This window comes from Sprattus sprattus (genome assembly GCF_963457725.1).
Source record: "Sprattus sprattus genome assembly, chromosome: 19".
Classification (NCBI taxonomy): Eukaryota; Metazoa; Chordata; class Actinopteri; order Clupeiformes; family Clupeidae; genus Sprattus; species Sprattus sprattus.
In genome coordinates this window covers 27180313-27199030 of record NC_137917.1, presented here as the reverse complement: position 1 = coordinate 27199030, position 18718 = coordinate 27180313, and the positions used below count along the sequence as shown (strand labels likewise).

The window sequence follows — 18718 nt, the reverse complement described above, 5'->3', positions numbered from 1 at the left end:
TTTTTCTCTTGGTTTTCACAAAAACAAGTCCTTGGTTTTTGTAATTTCAGATGGCAAAACCAGGTGTGGCAGACCACTTTCCTCTCCGGAAGCGCACGCCACACCCCCTCGTAAGAGGCCCAACTCCAGTGTCCCTCCGGACGTGAGGAAAGACGGCATGGATCATTTCCCCGCGTGGGGAACTCGACAGAGATGCAAGTACTGCACCGGCAATCACTTCTCACACGTGTACTGTGGGAAATGCAAAGTCCATCTTTGCCTGAACAAGGACAGAAATTGTTTTATTGCCTACCACAAGGCCAAATAAAAAGGTTTTATAAAGTTTCCAGTTTAGAGAAAACATGAACTAAGCCCAATTAAATGCAATTTTTGTTACTAAAATAAACGTTGTTATTAATAAATTGCCATTAAGACCCGATTAATCAAATATGATGTAATATATGGAAATGATGACAATTTTTTGTATTTTGTAAAAAATTAAAAAAGTATAATAAACACACACAAAAAAATATTTTCTGACTGTTATTTGATGTGTCAGGATTCACAGGGTTAAGACATGGTGGGCACATATGTCCATTGAAAGGCTAGCCTACGCATCAGTCTATCCTGTTGAAGGTGCCATTTTAACATTCCTTTATCATTCCTCAGAGTACAGCATGACTTACTGCACTCCTAAACGTATTAAAGATTCAGCCCCATTCCGTTTAGTGCAGTGGTTCTTAACCCTATGGGAGGTACTGAACCCTGCAAGCTTCATCAGGGCATTCGCCGAACTCTTCGTATTTGAAAAATTAAATACGATTTCTTCAAAACGTAGGTAAAAAACGTCTTGACATTGCTAGTGTGGACCGCGCTATACTGTGTGTGTCTTGACTCCTGCCGAACCCCTGAGAGTGACTCAACGAGCCCCTGGGGTTCGATCGAACCCAGGTTAAGAACCACTGGTTTAGTGCAACATTTTATGGATTGTTTTTGACATCACTTTGACTGAAGGTCCCAACCAGAGTCCATGGCCTAAACTCTAGAGGTGTTGCGACACACTGCCGTCTGAGTGTTTTTAAAACTATTTGTAAAAACTGATTTGCAGCAAATAATGAATGGCCCACTGCTATCAGGCATCTCTCCAAAGTCACTAAAAACATCCGCCATTAAACCACCCCTCAAATTGAGAACTCTGATGCCTTTGTGTTAAGTAACACTATGCAACAATTTGACACTTTTTGAGATTTGGTTTTATAGGCAACTAGTTTCGGTACCATCCTCAAATTCATTTTGAAAACATATGGTCATGTGAAGGACAGATTAACACCTGTGTCTTCTCTGCTAGCCATCCAGGATATGCACTATCTAGTTCTGTGTAACGGGCTGGTACACCCTGCAAAAATGGAAGAAAAGCTTTCTCATGCATGACATTGACAGCTAAACTACCAAAACACATAATTTAGTGTGGTGGCAAGCTTCTATCAGTGTCAGCTGGACTGTTGCTGGTGTTTGCAAGGTTTTTGCATGCCTTTCAGGTAGGCAGCTAACTATTTTTGGAGCAAATATCCGTATTGCTGCTTTAAACAACTATAGATGTGTGTCCTCGGTGATTGTTTTCAGTCAACTCAACAATTTTTTTTTTAAACTCAAGTGGTCATTTTGACAAATTTTGATCAGGCTTCCATCCTCACTCCAGTGCTTCAACAGCACTTATAAAACTGTTTAATGATAAACGGCTGAATACTAATTCATCATCTTTTGTTCAATCTCTTTATGATGCCTTTGTGTTAAATTCTATAGAATAACAACATTGATTACAATAGTAATGCAGATGATACTAACTACTTACTAACCGAGAGTGAGGTCATGCTGGTAAATATCAGACTGATGACTACAGCCCAGAAAACACTGACAATGTTTAGAGCAAATACATAATTGGATGAGCCAAAATGTTCTTCAATAAGCATAAAACAGTGAGCATAAACCCAGATTATTGTGATTGGCAAAAAAAGAGACGAGAATAAGCATTAGTAATCACCTTGATTTAAGATTTAGCCTAAAGACCAAAGACCAAGTCCGAAAACTTGGCATTCTAACAGACTCAGATCTCACTCTTACCAACCATATCAAAGCAACCTCCTATCATCTGAAAATATAGCCAGAATCTTAAAGTTAATTATTTAAAATGTAATATTATTATCTTTTAATTATGTATGTACTGTGTACTTTCTTGGTATACTATATATTTACATACATATACATATATTCTGTACATAGTTATATATACTGTACGTAGTTGGTGTTTCTGTGTTTGTTTGGATTGTATTATTGATATGTTGTGTTGTTTGCCACTGTGCTTTTTATTTCTCTCATTTTTGTACATTCCATTGGTAAGCTTGTTGGAAGAAACTGTTGATGGTTGTTTTATGCCTGATTTCTGTCCCGTTCTGCAGTCGGCAGATCATTTAAAACACTAAAATGTTTGTTTTACTCTGCAGCCTTGTCTTTCGGTCTGTTTTCTTTCTCACTTCCTTTCCATCTACAACAAAAGATGCAAAAAATGCCCTAACACAGATGCTTGGTGTAATTCTCTCAATATATTCATATCATAAAAAAACACCAATATTATGTTTTGGGTATTATACTATTGTAGGACAGTCCAATTGTGAAAAAGGGTAACGACCTATAAAGGAGCTTATTCGACTCTGTCGGCAATTTTGCCGTGAGAAGAATTAAACCAATGATTTACTTTACTAACTGAACTATATTGTTATATTAGACATTTGCAGTTGCTGGACTAAGTACGGTAGTTACTAGTCCCCCACCCCCTCATCGTCACAACAGCAGAACGACATGGTTGGCTGAACGTCACATGCGTATTGTGAGACGCGACGCAGGCAAAGACAGACCTTCCGGTATCAACACTTGATCAGGTGGTAGGAGTGCACAGGAGGTTTTTATTTGACAGATTATGCCAGGTACATTATTACACAAAAACTAACAGTTACCATGAAGAGTCATGGTGTTTCTTCTTCCAGTGCCATTGCAATGCGTGAAGAAGGGACGGCTGGCTGTGAGACATTGGATGGTTTCTTGCTTGCTTGCTAGATCAGTAGTCTGACAATACTTTGTTCAGCTATGCTAGCTAGCTAACGCTACTTATTAGCTACAGAATGACAGTCCCTGTCTGTGCTGTACACACACTTAATTAGCAAGCCGAGTTTCGTTGTGTCGAGTTTTTTCTAATGCCCTTATGGGGTATAGTATGTTCTTTTCTGTGAAGTTTTCGATGCACATGGTCTGGCACTTTTAATCTTTTTGTCTCAAGGATAACACCTTGCCCATTTTCATTACTAAGGGTAATTAGCCAAGCTAACTTGAGCTGGTCATGTTTGTCTGTTATAATTTATTCGGCTAGGTGCACGGAACATGCGACAGTAGTTAGCAGTCGTTGTTCAAAATGTTAAGCAGAAAAATGAATGTCACCTCAGCGGAAAAAACGCTACTTAAAGCTAGTGGCATTACAGGCCTCAAAGACAATCTTGAAGTACGTGTGAAGTTAGAACGCTCGCCTCAAGTAGATGAACTTGTCAAGTGCGAAAACAAGCGAAACCCTGCCCGTGTCTACACCGTGGCTAGTGTTGGCAGTCGCATTTCTCACGGTATCCGAATTAAAGAAGAACCAAGTCACGATGAGACGCAGACAATCAAAGAAGAGGTGACATCTGCAGAGACCTGTCCCTTGGAAGCCATCTCTCCCAAGCTGGAACCGGACTGTGAGGGGATGAGTGTGTGGGCTGTGAAAATAAAAACAGAGCCAGAATCCGACTTCGAGATCCCGCAGCCAGGGGAGACAGATCTAAAGCCTGTTAAGACAGAAGATGAAGGAGATCAAGACGTCAAGCTGGAGGCAGCTGAGGATGGTGCGTCATTGGCTACAGGTAGGACCAGTCCGGACCACACACACGCAGATCATGCCATGGGCTGCACCCAAAGCACCTACAATACATTCCTGAAAATACATTTAAATAGATAATAATAATATACAATCTATTTGTCAGACTACTACATTATTAAACTAATATTGGCTATATATTTGAACAAAATAATAGCATAAACGTGGTGCCCTTCCTCTGTGTGTGTGTGTACCTCTCTCACTCATAGTGACTATATGAAGGTTGTTGGCTACAGTTAACCAAAGAGCCAGAATGCCTGAGAGGCAACCAGAGTTGGGAGCAGTGAAGAGAAAAAGAAAAACTGAGATGCCCTCTTGCATCTTTCGAGCATATTTCAATGTGAATACTGAAACATAAGCCTACTTAATTCATGCATACCAGACAAAACATGTCAAAGTTAAATGTTAAGCTAAAGACATTATAGGCTTGATGTTAGGAGCCTATTCTATGTGTTAAACTATAAAGCAAGCCAGCATGGAAGTTAGAGAGTGTGGCTTATTCTAAGAAGGTTGTATAGGCTAACACCAGTTTGTGGTGCAACTCCAGCACCCCAGAAAGCTCTTCTGTCCAGGGCACCCAAACGGCCCTCAGCGACCCTGGACCTAGTCATCAGTCTTTTACACAGCCCTTGGCTCTTTACGTTGATAGCGAGGAGATATTAGTCTGATAACCTGTAAAGGTCCTGCCAACTGAAGTTGTTGCTGTATTATGTATTATTCAATGTTTTATTCACTGTTGTAAGGCGACCTTGGGTTTCTTGAAAGGCGCCCTTTAAATAAAATGTATTATTATTATTATTAGTATTATTAGTAGAGCCTCATCATCAGCGTTCAGTGTAGGCTTACAATGCTCCCGAGACTGCCAGCAAACTCCACCCCTAAGAGCCCAGGAAAACACAACTGTACAGACGAGTCCCATACACCCTTCTTGTACACGCCTCTTTTACATTGATACACATAGATGTTCCTCCTGTAGGCTTTTTTGCTGTGCGAAAAGAGGTTGAAAATATATTTCCAAATGTTTTGGACATCGTATGAAAACATTCCACAGGCTGCTCAGGGTCAGGGACACCCAAAATTAAGTTGTTAAAAAGACGATCAGCTTTATTGAAGAAGCAAAACATCCGGTTATCTTTAGTACGGGACGAATGACCTGTGCTTCAATGAGAATGTGCCTTTTATTTGTGTGTGTCTGTTTACAGATCCCTTGGACTATGTCGTAAAAATTAAAAACTTCTAATCAAAGCTGACAGAATTCTCAGAAATATTGAAGTGTAACAACTAATACAATTAAGTATTTATATATACTGAAGGAATAACATTGAATGAATTTGAATACAATTCTCATAAATATGTTTTTTTTTCCTCTTCACTCACAGTCCACTCTGGTCAGTTCTTCCCCTGTGCACACTGCTCCATGTCCTTCACCGACTGCTCCTACCTGGACAAGCACCTGAAGTGGACCCATCAGCTGGAGTACCACGCCCTCCTGGAGAAGCAGGCGTCCGAGGCTCCCGAGGGCCTTCAGCAGATGGTCCAGTGCGCCCGCTGCAGCAGCCGCTTCTTCACCCTGCGGCAGCTCCAGGCCCACGAGCGGCAGGCTCACCCCAAGCCCCTCGCTCCCCCGCCCCGCAAGCGCCACACCTGCCCCCAGTGCGCCCGCAGCTTCCACTACCTGGCCAGCCTCCAGAAGCACTGCGTCCGCTGGCACAGGCTGCAGACGGTCTGCGCAGACGGCCAGCTCAGCTGCGCACGCTGCGGGAAGAGCTTCGCGGGGACCTGGGGCCAGGGGCCGCACCTCTGCCAACTGCCAGGGGCCCCGGTGGAGTCGAAAGCCAAAACCGAAGTGGACGCTGATAGTGCAGATGCGATCGCAGACGCAGATGCAGACGCAGACAGCAAAGGTCCAGCTGAAAGCGGTCCCGACTGCAAGGAGCTGCTCTTTCCGTGCCCCGACTGTGGCAAGAGCTACCGGACGATGCAGAGCATGCGCATCCACATGCGCTCGCACACGGGCGAGAGGCCATGCGTGTGCTCCGACTGCGGCCGGCGCTTCAAAGACAGCAGCAGCCTGCACAAGCACGCGCGCATCCACTCAGGCCTGAGGCCCTTTGCCTGCCCGCACTGCGCCAAGCGCTTCGGCCGCATGACGCACCTCAACTCGCACCTGCTCACACACACGGGCCTCAAGCCCTTCCCCTGCACCGAGTGTGGCCACAGCTTTAGCCACCGCACAGAGCTGCGCAACCACCTGCGCAGCCACTCGGGTGAGAAGCCGTTCCGCTGCGCCGACTGCGGCAAGGACTTCGCCATCATGGGCAACTTGCGCGTGCACCAGCGCATCCACAGCCAAGAAAAGACGCACCAGTGCGGCGAGTGCGGACGCAAGTTCGGCGACGCCGGCGTGCTGAAGAAGCACCTGCGCGTGCACACGGGCGAGCGGCCGTACCACTGCACTACCTGCGGCAAACGCTTCACCCGCGTGGCGCACCTGAAGAACCACCAGCGCACTCACACCGGAGAGAGGCCGTACGTGTGCGGCGAGTGCGACAAGAGCTTCGCCCAGTCAGGAGACCTGACCAAGCACAAGCGCACGCACACAGGGGAGAAGCCGTACGCGTGCCCCGACTGCCCGCGCCGCTACAACAACTCGGGCGACCTGGGCAAACACCGGCGCAGCCACACGGGCCTGCGGCCCTACGCCTGCCAGGAGTGCGGCAAGAACTTCCTGATGGTGCACCACCTGAAGACCCACATGCGTACGCACACCGGGGAGAGGCCCTACCTGTGCCCACACTGCCCGCTCACCTTCAGCCGGGCACACCACCTGAGCGGGCACATCCGCAAGAGCCACTGAGGCACGAGGGCTGGGCAAAGGGCTGTGGGCATCGTGGTGATATGGTCACTGGTCACTCAAGGGCTGGAGAACCGGGATACCAGAGGGCCCCTGGAACAGGCATATTATTTATTGTTACGATTCAAGGCTCTACTTTGACTACACTCCTCACTATTTTTAAACAATGACTGACACTAACAGCATGAATTCTGCTAATGATGCCTCCTGTCCGAAAGCACTGAATATTAAAATATATAGAGCATTGGGAGTAAAGTTAAGCAATAAATCCCAATTTGTCCTTGAAGTGATTACTGACAGGATTGCTGATTTGCACTTTGGGATTGTTCCAATATCGGTTTCAGTGAGTGTGTGCCCTATCTGACCACGGATGTTGGAGGCCTTTTCTGATCTCACAAAGGCAGGTGGGATTTGGCCATCCCTTATGAACTGGTAAAAACAAAATAACAGGTTAATTTATAAATATATGCAGTAACTTACTAACAAGTAGAGTAGGGTTGAGGTTGACTTCCTCGCAGTTTTGGTGTTGATGTTAATGTTCCCATTGTTGCATGACAGTGATCACTTACCACAACACCAAAGCATTGATTGTTTGAAATACCAAATGTGGAGATGATTGTGAATTTGCCGCAGATGACGGTACTTCTGGCCGACCTGAGGCCTGATGCTGTGTTCATCCCAGTGATCAACTGTCATTTAATCTGCTGCTCATATGATTATATCCTAACTATTACTGCTATGACATGCAGAGCTTTGACTACAGTGTGCATTGTAATGGCTTAGTTATAAGTGCTTACATCCAAAAGCTGCGTAATTTATTCCTGTCAGATTGAGGTGGAGAGAGGAGTGATGATTGTTTGAATTTTGTATCGTATTTATGATTATGAAATGAAATAAACATGAGGGGCCCATCTTGACAAACCCTTTTTTTGTTCTTGTTTTATATTTACTGTTCATAGAGCAAGTAGTTGGGAATTATCGTGTTACTAGTATTTATCAATAAGTTGACCCCATGGACTTAGGTAAAGGTTCTAATACTATTTTCTTGGTTCTAGTTTTCCTTCCTTTTTCTTTATACTTTGTATTGCAACAATAGATTGTATTAAATGGTAGTATACATAAAAATCACTGATTCATTAATAATTGGCCCAATCATTAATTATATAAAAAAAAAAACGTTAACTATAACAATGCAGGCCTCGGTTGTTGAAATGCTTTGCCTATTGTGTACACAAAGCAAATTTAAATTCAACGCAGACTACCGTTTGTGTTTGCTAGCCCACTGGTTGGATCTGCTACTATCACTAGCTTGGTTAGGTACGCTAGACGTCCTTCAGCCAGTGACACTGTGTTTGTATCTCTGTCTGCTGTGCTCTCTTGGTTCCCTCCACGCAGTGCTCTCTCCTGTTCATTGCCTGGTGTGATATCACCTTCAGTTGGGGAAACATCTGATGGGCAGTGTATTTAGAAAATGTGGTGTGACAAGGGGGTCTATATCGTGTAGTCTTGGAATGTTGGGAGATTGCAGACATATAGAGAGGAGACAGAACTTTTTTAATGTGTTGAATGTGTTGAATGTTGATTGTTTAAACGAATGATAAGCATGGTTGCAAATCATGTCTCAACAGTTTTCTCTGAGGCTGAGACATCTTGGTTGATAAAACAAGAAACAGAATCTCATCAGTCAGCTGTCAGTCTCATCCAATATACTGTTTTGAAGTCAATATTTCTGTGCCGGGGTGGACTGCCCATCTAGCATACAGGGCAGTTTCCTGATGTGTGCAGGGGCTGCGTCGGCTCCCGGCCCTAATGGGGTACCTTAGAGTATCATGTCTGTAAAGGAGCACCTGATGTTTTCAAGTAGCTATGGAATCTTAAAGTGATTATATGCAGTGGTGTAGTGGTCCCTGGAGAAGTGGGTATACTCTTAATTTTTTTTAGCAGCCCATACAGCACAGGATAAACGCCCTGTTTTGAAAAGTGGGTATACTCAATGCTGACTGAAAAATAAGTAGGTATACTCCGTATACCTGGTTATACCCTGGACTACACCACTGATTATATGGGAAGAAAGATTAATTCCAAAGATGAGGTGTCAGGTAGGTTGTATTTTAATTCCAAAAGAGAAGACCGCCGTGACCATAGAGACATTTTCAGTCTTCACTCCTCTTAATGTGGAAGGAAAGATGTTCTTTAGCAGGGATGGTGGTCTCCTATTAGAAGGCAAATAGCTTGATAAATATTTCTGTGCAGAAAACAGGAATGCTAGGATTTTCTGGATGTTTGGAACATGGTAAGATGATTTGGCATCAAATCCAGGCAGCAACGACAGAACAGAAGCCAGAGACCTCAGTGTGGTGTTTTTGGACCTCACTAATGCCTTTGGGTCGGTGGCACACAGTCTGCTGCAGAAGACATTCAGTTACGTTCAGGTCCCTGAGAAGATTTCAGCGCTAGTCAGTCATAGGCATATATTGAGGATATTCAGTTGTACTCCAACACAAGTAACTTCACCATGTCCTGGAGATTGGCATCATGGCTGGATGCAACGTTTCACCGTTGGCTTTCACAATGGCAATGGTGGTAATTATAAGGGCATCTAAATAGATTATTGATGGTGAGATGCTGCAGGACAACACCCGGTTTCCTCCCATCCAAGCTTATATGGATGACATGGCGATGTTTGCAACAACTACTCCATGAACCCTTCAGCTGTTAACCAGTTTGAATGACATCTGATATGGGCAAGGATAAAAGTGATACCCAGTCGAAGTGTATCTATCAGTAAGGGAAAACTGGTGGAAGAGAGGTTTTATATTGATAATGAGATAAGGTTGGAGGTTGTACAATTCTATGTTGAGTGACAGAGAACAGGTTAAAGAACAGAATTCATTGTTAACAATACAATTGAAGACCTTCTTGCTTGGTAAATTGAAATTGTAGTGCTTGCAGGTTGGGCTTTTGCCATGTATTATGTGGCCTTTGACTGTGTATGAAGTTGCTATTTCAGAGGTGGACAAATTTGACAGAATCATACATAAGGCAGCAGGGAAATGGAGTTTTCTAAGGACTGTAGAACTGTATGGAAAGAGAATGTTGGAGTTACCAATAGCCGTGATTGGCTATCAGGCCAGTGTGAGCTTGGGCCGTGATTGGCTATCAAGCCAGTGTGAGCTAGGTCTATCAGGCCAGTGTGAGCTAGGGCCGTGATTGGCTATCAGGCCAGTGTGAGCTAGGGCCATGATTGGCTATTAGGCAGTGTGAGCGAGGGCTATCTTGAGGCCAACCGGGGCTAATGGCCTGAGGCCTCAAGCGCGAGAACAAAACCATTTGCGTTTCTACTATTGAGCCAATGACCCCACCGTTTTACCCTAAAACCCGCCCATAGCATGCTGCCTTGGTGTTAACGTCACCCATTTCACAAGCGAGTGGGAATGTCAAGTTGTCTGGATGCCCAGCACTTACGACAGAATAGGTTAGGAAAAGGAAAATAATAAAAACCAAAGTCACTGCAGTTTCTTATCTTCGTTTTGTGGAATGTACAATACACACATTCAAATAATGCATCTTCCTTCATGAGGTAAACAGATTCATCACAGACTCCTTTATTCCTCAAAGCTGTCATGGAAGGTACTGGAATAGTTTAGCAATCCGTCTCACAGGAAGCCTGAAGACCTGGCTCTAATATAAGTGAGCCATTGCTTATGGCTGAGGCATTCATATACTACTTGGGCACATGTAAATGAACCATATAACATGAGGAAGCCTGGCCTCGTAATCCAGGTTCCTAATCTCAGGGGGGTCTTACAACCCCAACCTCTTCTCTTACATTAACCCGGGTTCATACTTCTGAGATTGACACTGAGAATATTAAGAACAGAAACCTCCAATACCAACGTGTCCCTAACCACTAGGCCCTAAGTTTTATTTAAAGATGCTTTTTGCACATCAGGGAATTCAATAATCTCGGATCTGAAATGTTAATACCCAATTATCTCTCTTCAAAAAAATTACCTCATGGGTCTTTTCAAAATCTTTGATCTTACAGTTGTATTGTCCACTGAAATTGTTTAATCAGTGCAAAGCAGTGTGGTTTGGGTATCTGGTCCAGTGGGCAGCTACACTGTAACACATTTAAGGGAAGTGAGGTGCGTCTGTGGTGGGCATGTCTGAGTCTGAATGCCAGAGACGATCTTTTGTCCCAGTTCAGCTGAAATCAATCGGGTAAAACAATATATTGCATGCTTTTATTGCCTTCTCATTTTTTATAGGCAAAATACAAATTAGATAAACATTAACATTTTCAGTTAACAACTTCATCCACTGATAATCTTTATTTCATTCAGTAATACTGAATAGTATTAATAAATAAGTAATTATTCATTAATATCTTTTGTTCAGTCCCCAAGCTTCTTATATGATGTTTGTGTTAATGTAAGAATCATTTCCTGATTAATATGTATCTTTCTGCATAGAGTAGATATGAGCCTCATGAATTTAAAAGGAGAAGAACGTCGCTCTTGGCAACAAACTTCAACCGAGGCCCGCAGACGTTCTGTCACACATCCTCTATCTCCACGGCGACGAGATGGTGGAGATGGATCACTCGGTCAAGGCCCCAAAACAAGCCTGTCTCGGTTAATACATGGGGAATTGGCCTATTATTTTTATGTCTGTGATTACGAGGACCAGGCCGTAACTGGCACTCCAACACAGATAACAAAGATGTATTTAGGGCTAAATAATATTGAGTGTACCTTTGTTTAAAGCTGGAATCAATACTTCTTAAAGCGTGTCCATTTTTCATTTAGCCGGCCTGATGTCTTGGTGAGGGGGAGGGTGGGAGAGATGAATGGGCACAGTGTATTCTTTAATTCTCTGTCTCTGTGTCGCCGTAGTCATAGTAATAATTGTTAGAACAAGCGCGGTTCTTAAAGATCGGGTGCCGGCGAGAGCCAGCCGTACAAAGAAAGGTAATAGATTTTTTTTAAATTGAGATAGATTGCGCACCAAACATGTTTTCGGGAGTTTCAATGGGAGCACTGAAGGAAGATGGACAGTTCGAGATCAGGTCATCAAGGAGGAAAAGAGCATATGCATCCGCCAAACATGAGGGCAAATGCCTATGGAGATTTTTAACGGCACGTCACCGTCCTTCTGCTTACGATCATACTGGGAGGATGTGACACCGTTTGTCCCCTTGAGCGGCCGTAATGCAGATAAGTTACCCCGCTGGGCCTGTCACCGGGGTCTGCTAATGGGAGTAGTTCCTTCTTTGGGGCACCAGGGGGAAACAGATAGCTGTCCACAGAGGCAACTGGGAATTTGAGGTGAGAAGCAGTGCCATCTGTTTCTCGTGCGTTTTCTCTCTCCCTCACGCGCCGCTCCTTGCACGAGCCCGAGGGCACGCCGAGCGTGTTGCACGTTCCACGACGAACCTCTCCAAGAATAAATAAGCATGTGTTTAGTTTTTTAGTTGTTGGGGGGGAGGGATTAGGGGGTTGTTGACATCCGTGCTGTATGTTCATCAACCTGGTGGAATCTAAAAAAATCTCCTTTTGTACAATTTGACAGATGGGTAGAATTTTCAGTAACTGTGTTTTTTATTTCCTCATGAGGCTACGCACACAGTAGTTTAATGTGACCTTAAGAGTCTTTTTTCCATAGTTCAGTCAGTCACCTTTGACCTCTTACTGGTGTTCACACTTTAAAGTGTGCTTGACGTGGTAATGATATATAAAGATAAGGGTATAGCGGTATATGATAGCCTAACAGTAGCCATGAATGAGTTTCAATAAGGGAAACATGTATTGCATTGTAGCCCTACTAAATACATCAAGGATGTAGCATGTTATCTTAAATGACTTACGAAAAATGTTTTGTTTTTGTTTTGATTGACAGCCAGTCGGCTCTCGGGTTCAAAGGGGAAAATTGAATTACCCCAACATTGGATCCCATAAAAATCTAGTATGTCTTTTTTTTTTCTGTTGTGGCAGGGATAGTGTATGTAATTTGCGCCATCCAATTTTGGCCATATTTACTGTCTATGCTTTTGTCAATTTGGCAGGGAGGAACACGTTGCTGAATAGCCGCGCCAATGTCACTCGTGTCGTCACGCAACGCTGCCTCTGGCTCCGAGTGGCCCCGGAGGTCAGTGTGTGTGGGAAGAGCCCAGCATCTGTGTGTGTGTGTGTGTGTGTGTGTGTGTGCGTGTGTGCGTGTGTGTGTGTGTGTGTGTGTGTGTGTGTGTGTGTGTGTGTGTGTGTGGGAAGAGCCCAGCGTCTGCCGGGGTCCAGAGGGGCTTAGCCGTGCTCCTCTCTGCGTCCCTTTGGGCTCAGGCCAGCCCATATCCACTTCTCTCATTCATGAGGGGGTCAAACGCACAGGTCAGCTTCTTTGGTCCTTATAAACACCCCTCTTGTGAGCGAGACAGAGAGTGCTTGTGTGTGTGTGTATTTTGTGTGTGTGTGCATTTGTGTGTGTGAGTGTGTGTGTATTTTGTGTGTGTAAACCTTGTATGTGTGTGTGTGTGTGTGTAATCTGTTTTGTGTATTTTGTTTGTGTAAACCTTGTGTGTGTGTGTGTGTGTGTGTGTGTGTGTGTGTGTGTGTGTGTGTGTGTGTGTTTTGTGTGTGTAAACTGTGTGTGAGGACACAAATGAAGCGGAGTATAATTTTGCCGCTGTTTGTCCAGAATGAGAGGCAGTAATAGCCAGTGTTGATTGCAGGGCCGAGATGGCCCAGAGCTGTGGTGGTTGCAGCTAAGAGATCTGAGGCACTGGGGAAGTGAGATGGTCCAGGTGGTGTGTGTGTGTGTGTGTGTGTGTGTGTGTGTGTGTGTGTGTGTGTGTGTGTGTGTGTGTGTGTGTGTGTGTGTGTGTGTGTGTCTGTGTCTGTGTCTGTGTCTGTGTCTGTGTGTGTGTGTGTGTGTGTGTGTGTGTGTGTGTGTATGTGTATGTGTGTGTGTGTGTGTGTGTGTGTGTACGTGTATGTGTGTCTGTGCGTGTGTGTGCGTGTGTGTGTTGGTGGAGAAGGTGTGTGCGTGTGTGTGCGTGTGTGTGTTGGTGGAGAAGGTGTGTTTGTGTGTGTGTGTGGGGGGGGGGTAATAGTTAGCAGAAGTAAATGGAGGAGGTCAGCATTGGAAAAAACAAAGTTCGTCATTCTGCATTTACCCCACAAACGTAACGCAAACGACCCAACGCAAACGACCCCAACCTGTGCTATATTCCCACCCTGCCTTCTTGCCCCAGCCCTGCCACTAACATCACAGGTAGCTACTTGAGACCTCCACGGCTGCCAAATTACGGCACTGCGGCCACTCTGGGCCCCTCTCTCCCTCTCTCCTCTCTTTCCCTCTCTCCTTCTTGTCCCCTTCCACTCTCTCCCTCTCTCTCCCTCTCTTCCTCTCTCCCTCTCTCATCCTTCTTGTCCCCTTCTACTCTCTCCCTCTCTCTCCCCCTCGTCTCTTTCCCTCTCTCATCCTTCTCCCCTCCTCCCTCTCTCCTCCCTCTCCCTCTATCCTCATTCTCCCCTCCTCTCTCTCCCTCTCTCCTCATTCTCCCCTCCTCCCTCTCCCTCCCTCCTCTCTCTCCCTCTATCCTCATTCTCCCCTCCTCCCTCTCCCTCTATCCTCATTCTCCCCTCCTCTCTCTCCCTCACTCCTCATTCTCCCCTCCTCCCTCTCCCTCCCTCCTCTCTCTCCCTCACTCCTCATTCTCCCCTCCTCTCTCTCCCTCTCTCCTCATTCTCCCCTCCTCCCTCTCCCTCCCTCCTCTCTCTCCCTCACTCCTCATTCTCCCCTCCTCTCTCTCCCTCCCTCCTCCCTCTCCCTCTCTCCTCATTCTCCCCTCCTCTCTCTCCCTCTCTCCTCTCTCTCCCTCCCTCCTCCTTGTCCCCCTCCTCCCCCTCCTCTCTCTCCTCCTTGTCCCCCTCCTCTCTCTCCCTCTCTCCTTCTCGCCTCTCCTCTCCTCTCCTCCGCCCCCAGTCTAACCTTTGGCTCTGTGTGTCTGTTTAGCGTGGGGATAGAGCTGTGGAGGGCGAGGCGAGGGAGCTGACAGTGAGCGCACCCCTGCTCAGTAAATATGAACTGCACCCAGCAGACAGCCTCATTTATCACAGGGGAAAGAGCGGGAGTGTGTGTGTGTGTGTGTGTGTGTGTGTGTGTGTGGAGCGGGAGAAGAGGGGAAGGAGGAGGAGGGGTGGAGGGGGAGGAGGAGGGGTGGACAGACGAACGGGTGGAAGAGGCAAGGATCTGTGGGAGTGAAGAGGAAGGGAAGAGAGGCGAGGAGAAGGCAGTGGAGGAAACAGGGAGCGTGTGGAGGATGTGGTTGGACTTGTGGTGGAGGAAGGGGAAAAAAGAGGAGAGGAGAGGATGAGAGGAGAGGAGAGGAGAGGAGAGGAGAGGAGAGGGGAGGAGAGAGGGGAGGAGAGGATGAGAGGAGAGGGGAGGAGAGGAGAGGAGAGGAGAAGAGAGGAGAGGAGAGGAGAGGAGAGGAGAGGAGAGAGGGGAGGAGAGGATGAGAGGAGAGGGGAGGGGAGGAGAGGAGAGGAGAGGAGAGGGGAGGAGAAGAGAGGAGAGGGGAGGAGAGGAGAGGAGAGAGGGGAGGAGAGGGGAGTTGAGGAGAGGAGAGGAGAGGAGAGAGAGGAGGAGAGGGGAGTAGAGGAGAGGAGAGGAGAGGAGAGGAGAGGAGAGGAGAGGAGAGGGGAGGTGAGGAGAGGAGAGGAGAGGAGAGGAGAGGAGAGGAGAGGGGAGTTGAGGAGAGGAGAGGAGAGGAGATGGAGAATGGAATGGAGAAGTACTGCGTCAGAAGGCAAGAGGCTGATAGGCACGAGCGGAGACGGAGACACAGTTAGCAAACATGACCGTTCAAAAATAACTAAAAACCAAGATGACTGGAGGAGAGAGTAGAACAAGCACAATGAAAAAACACAACAATGAAGCTAATACACAAATGAAGTAAAAAAGGAAGAAATGTATATATTATATTATTGCTGAGGAACCTTACTTTTAAGTTTATGTGTCGGCTGGACCGCTCTTCAAATGTTATAATTGATCTGATGACAGACCCTGGCCGCAGCTCAGTCAAGTACACATCTAAGATCTGGGAACACAGGCATAAGTGCCTTTTTTAGCCCTTCTTTCCTAGTGTATTTATATGTATTTATGATTGTATGTATGTATGTATATTTATATGTAATATTTTGATAATATGTATTGTGCATCTTCCATGTGGGCCTTGAGCTGTATATTACTATAAAGTAGATAGATAACTTTTAAATACTATGACAGTGTTATTACCTCACCTGAACGGGTCCTGCTGGTGTTGGTCCTATGAACTAAAGACCGGTCAGCAGTTACTGTAGGAAGGTAGGCTGGTTTCCCTGGGAACCACAGAGAAGAATGCATACAGTATGTTTACTCTGTGTATGTGCGCTCCGTACACTTGGCAAACAAGGAGGCAGTAAAGGTGGAGTAAATGGAGAACACAACGAGGAAATTGACAGGGAGGGGATGGTATATGTGATGTCAGTCAACAGCATGACAGTGACACTGACTTCAGTCAGGTGTGTATGGAGCAGGAATATAGACTATTTTTTTTAGTACCGCAGCAGACTCAGGAGAGGAATTAATTTCGTCAGTTAGCAGACGCTTTTATCCAAAGCGACTTACAAGGATGTATACACATTAGAGATTCAGAAGCCTATTATGTGCCCCAATGCAAACGAGACCCGATGCTATTAGTTTGTGGAAGATTTCATTGCTTTAATGATAGCTTCACAGTCTTTTATGCTATGAAGAGGGCTTTAAATGGCCAGTGGGTATTGATTTTTATAAAGGCTCTACTCTTCAAAAGGTACAAAATAGACATAGCTCAAAGGAATGGAAGGGCATTGATGTAATTTGATACTTCATTTCAAAAGAGCCATAAAGAACAAGAAACAGATTTACAACAACACAAAAAAAAAATCACATTTAATTCAACTGTGGAACTGAATCTACAACAAAAACGTTTATATAAAAAAAAGTTGCATTTCAAATATATTTGGTTTTCTATGATCCTTTATAAAAACATGAAACCACTCTTGCTAAACCTCGTGGAAAGACGCACAGCCACTGTGGAACATGTGGCCCTGGTCAGCTCAGTATAGGAATCAAAAACAAACTATGAAAATAATTCTACTGTGCACAGGATGTCTGTCACATCAGGCCTCAAAAAACTCTATTTTGTGTCTCCTCCCCACAGTCACTGATCTCTCTGGCACCTATACCTGCCGTCTGCCAGAGACGATGCTGAGATGTTGTGGATATAGACACACTCTTTAGTTTATGAAAGTCTGTATTTAGAGTTTTTTTCTGACAAATGAAGTTGTCTCATTTCATAATCTCGGGAGTTCATAATTTGTGTTAATTTTTGACCTCAGCAGTAATCCAGCCTTGAACCCCATTTAATTAGTGTTGCTGTTCATTAACAACCCATTCCTCTGGTGAATTGAATATGAAGTCCTCCGAGTCCTCTGGGTCGGTTCTCGAGGAGCAGCCTGGATCCGATGACCGTAGAACTACGCAGAAGGTCCATAAATTAAATGGAGAACACACACACACACACACACACACACACACACACACACACACACACACACACACGCACATAAATTAAATGGAGAGCACAACGAGGAAATTGACAGGGAGAGAATGGCGCCTCAATGAAAGCAATTGGATGCTCATAAAACGCATAAACTGATCCCCTGTGTGCTCCCTCAACACCCCCCCCCCCCCCCCCTTCCTCTCGTTCTCTCCATACATGCAACGTGTCGTCCCTGCACTCACACGGGAAATACACCTTCCTCTGGTGTCCATCACCTTCCCCTCTCCTCCACAGACCCTCCATCTCCTGTACCTGCCCGTCTTCCTCCCACACAAAACTCCCAATATTCATACCTCCATCAGCCTCTCTCTCTCTCTCTCTTTCTCTCTCTTTATTTCTCCCTCTCTCTCTCTCTTTCTCTCTTTCTCCCACACAAAACTCCCTACATTCATACCTCCATCAGCCTCTCTCTTTCTCTCTCCCTCTCTCTCTCCCTCCCTCACTCTCCCTCTCTCTCTCTCTCTCTCTCTCTCTCTCTCTCTTTCTCCCACACAAAACTCCCTACATTCATACCTCCATCAGCCTCTCTCTCTCTCTCTCTCTCTCTCTCTCTCTCTCTTTCTCCCACACAAAACTCCCTATATTCATACCTCCATCAGCCTCTCTCTCTCTCTGTCTCTCCCTCTCTCTCTCTCTCTCTCTCTCTCTCTTTCTCCCACACAAAACTCCCTATATTCATACCTCCATCAGCCTCTCTCCTCTCTCTCTCTCTCTCTCCCTCTCTCTCTCTCTTTCTCCCACACAAAACTCCCTATATTCATACCTCCATCAGCCTCTCTCTCTCTCTCTCTCCCTCTCTCTCTCTCTCTCTCTCTTTCTCCCACACAAAACTCCCTATATTCATACCTCCATCAGCCTCTCTCTCTCTCCCTCTCTCTCTCTCTCTCTTTCTCCCTCTCTCTCTCTCTTTCTCCCACACAAAACTCCCCTATATTCATACCTCCATCAGCCTCTCTCTCACTCTCTCTCTCTCCCTCCCTCTCTCTCTATCTCTCTCTCTCTCCCTCTCTCTCTCTCTTTCTCTCTCCCTCTCTTCTTCTCTCCCTCCCACAGTCCAGACAGCACCGAGAGAGGATGATGTGTGACAGATGCTATCTTTCGATCTTCTGTCAGGGAGATTAATATTGACACAGTGTGTTTCTTACCGGAGGCTTGTTGACTCTGTTGTGTTGTGTAGTCCTTTCATTTATTCTGTGCCGGGTCACTTTTTCTTAAGAATCACACAATAAGTGACGTGGGGGGACCCTAAAGAGACTCGGCGGCACAGTATAGGGACTGGGTG

At 45.5% G+C, this 18718-nt stretch overlaps 2 protein-coding genes across 2 annotated transcripts in view; both read left to right on the top strand.

The window, feature by feature from the left end:
• The first annotated feature begins 3072 nt into the window (after positions 1 to 3072).
• On the top strand, positions 3073 to 7619 carry LOC308380041 (uncharacterized protein). The gene is made up of 2 exons (XM_080857322.1): positions 3073 to 3923; positions 5317 to 7619. Exons 1-2 carry the CDS (start codon positions 3443 to 3445, stop codon positions 6792 to 6794), a joined length of 1959 nt encoding a protein of 652 aa, XP_080713448.1. The 5' UTR covers positions 3073 to 3442; the 3' UTR covers positions 6795 to 7619.
• Positions 7620 to 17286: 9667 nt separating this feature from the next.
• The window catches only part of arhgef1 (Rho guanine nucleotide exchange factor (GEF) 1), a gene marked incomplete at its 5' end in the record, with an annotated part of 82461 nt that continues 81029 nt past the window's right edge, over positions 17287 to 18718 (top strand). The window contains one exon of the mRNA XM_080858143.1: positions 17287 to 17361. Coding sequence (XP_080714269.1) covers positions 17287 to 17361 — 75 coding nt within the window. The remainder of the gene's footprint in view (positions 17362 to 18718) is intronic.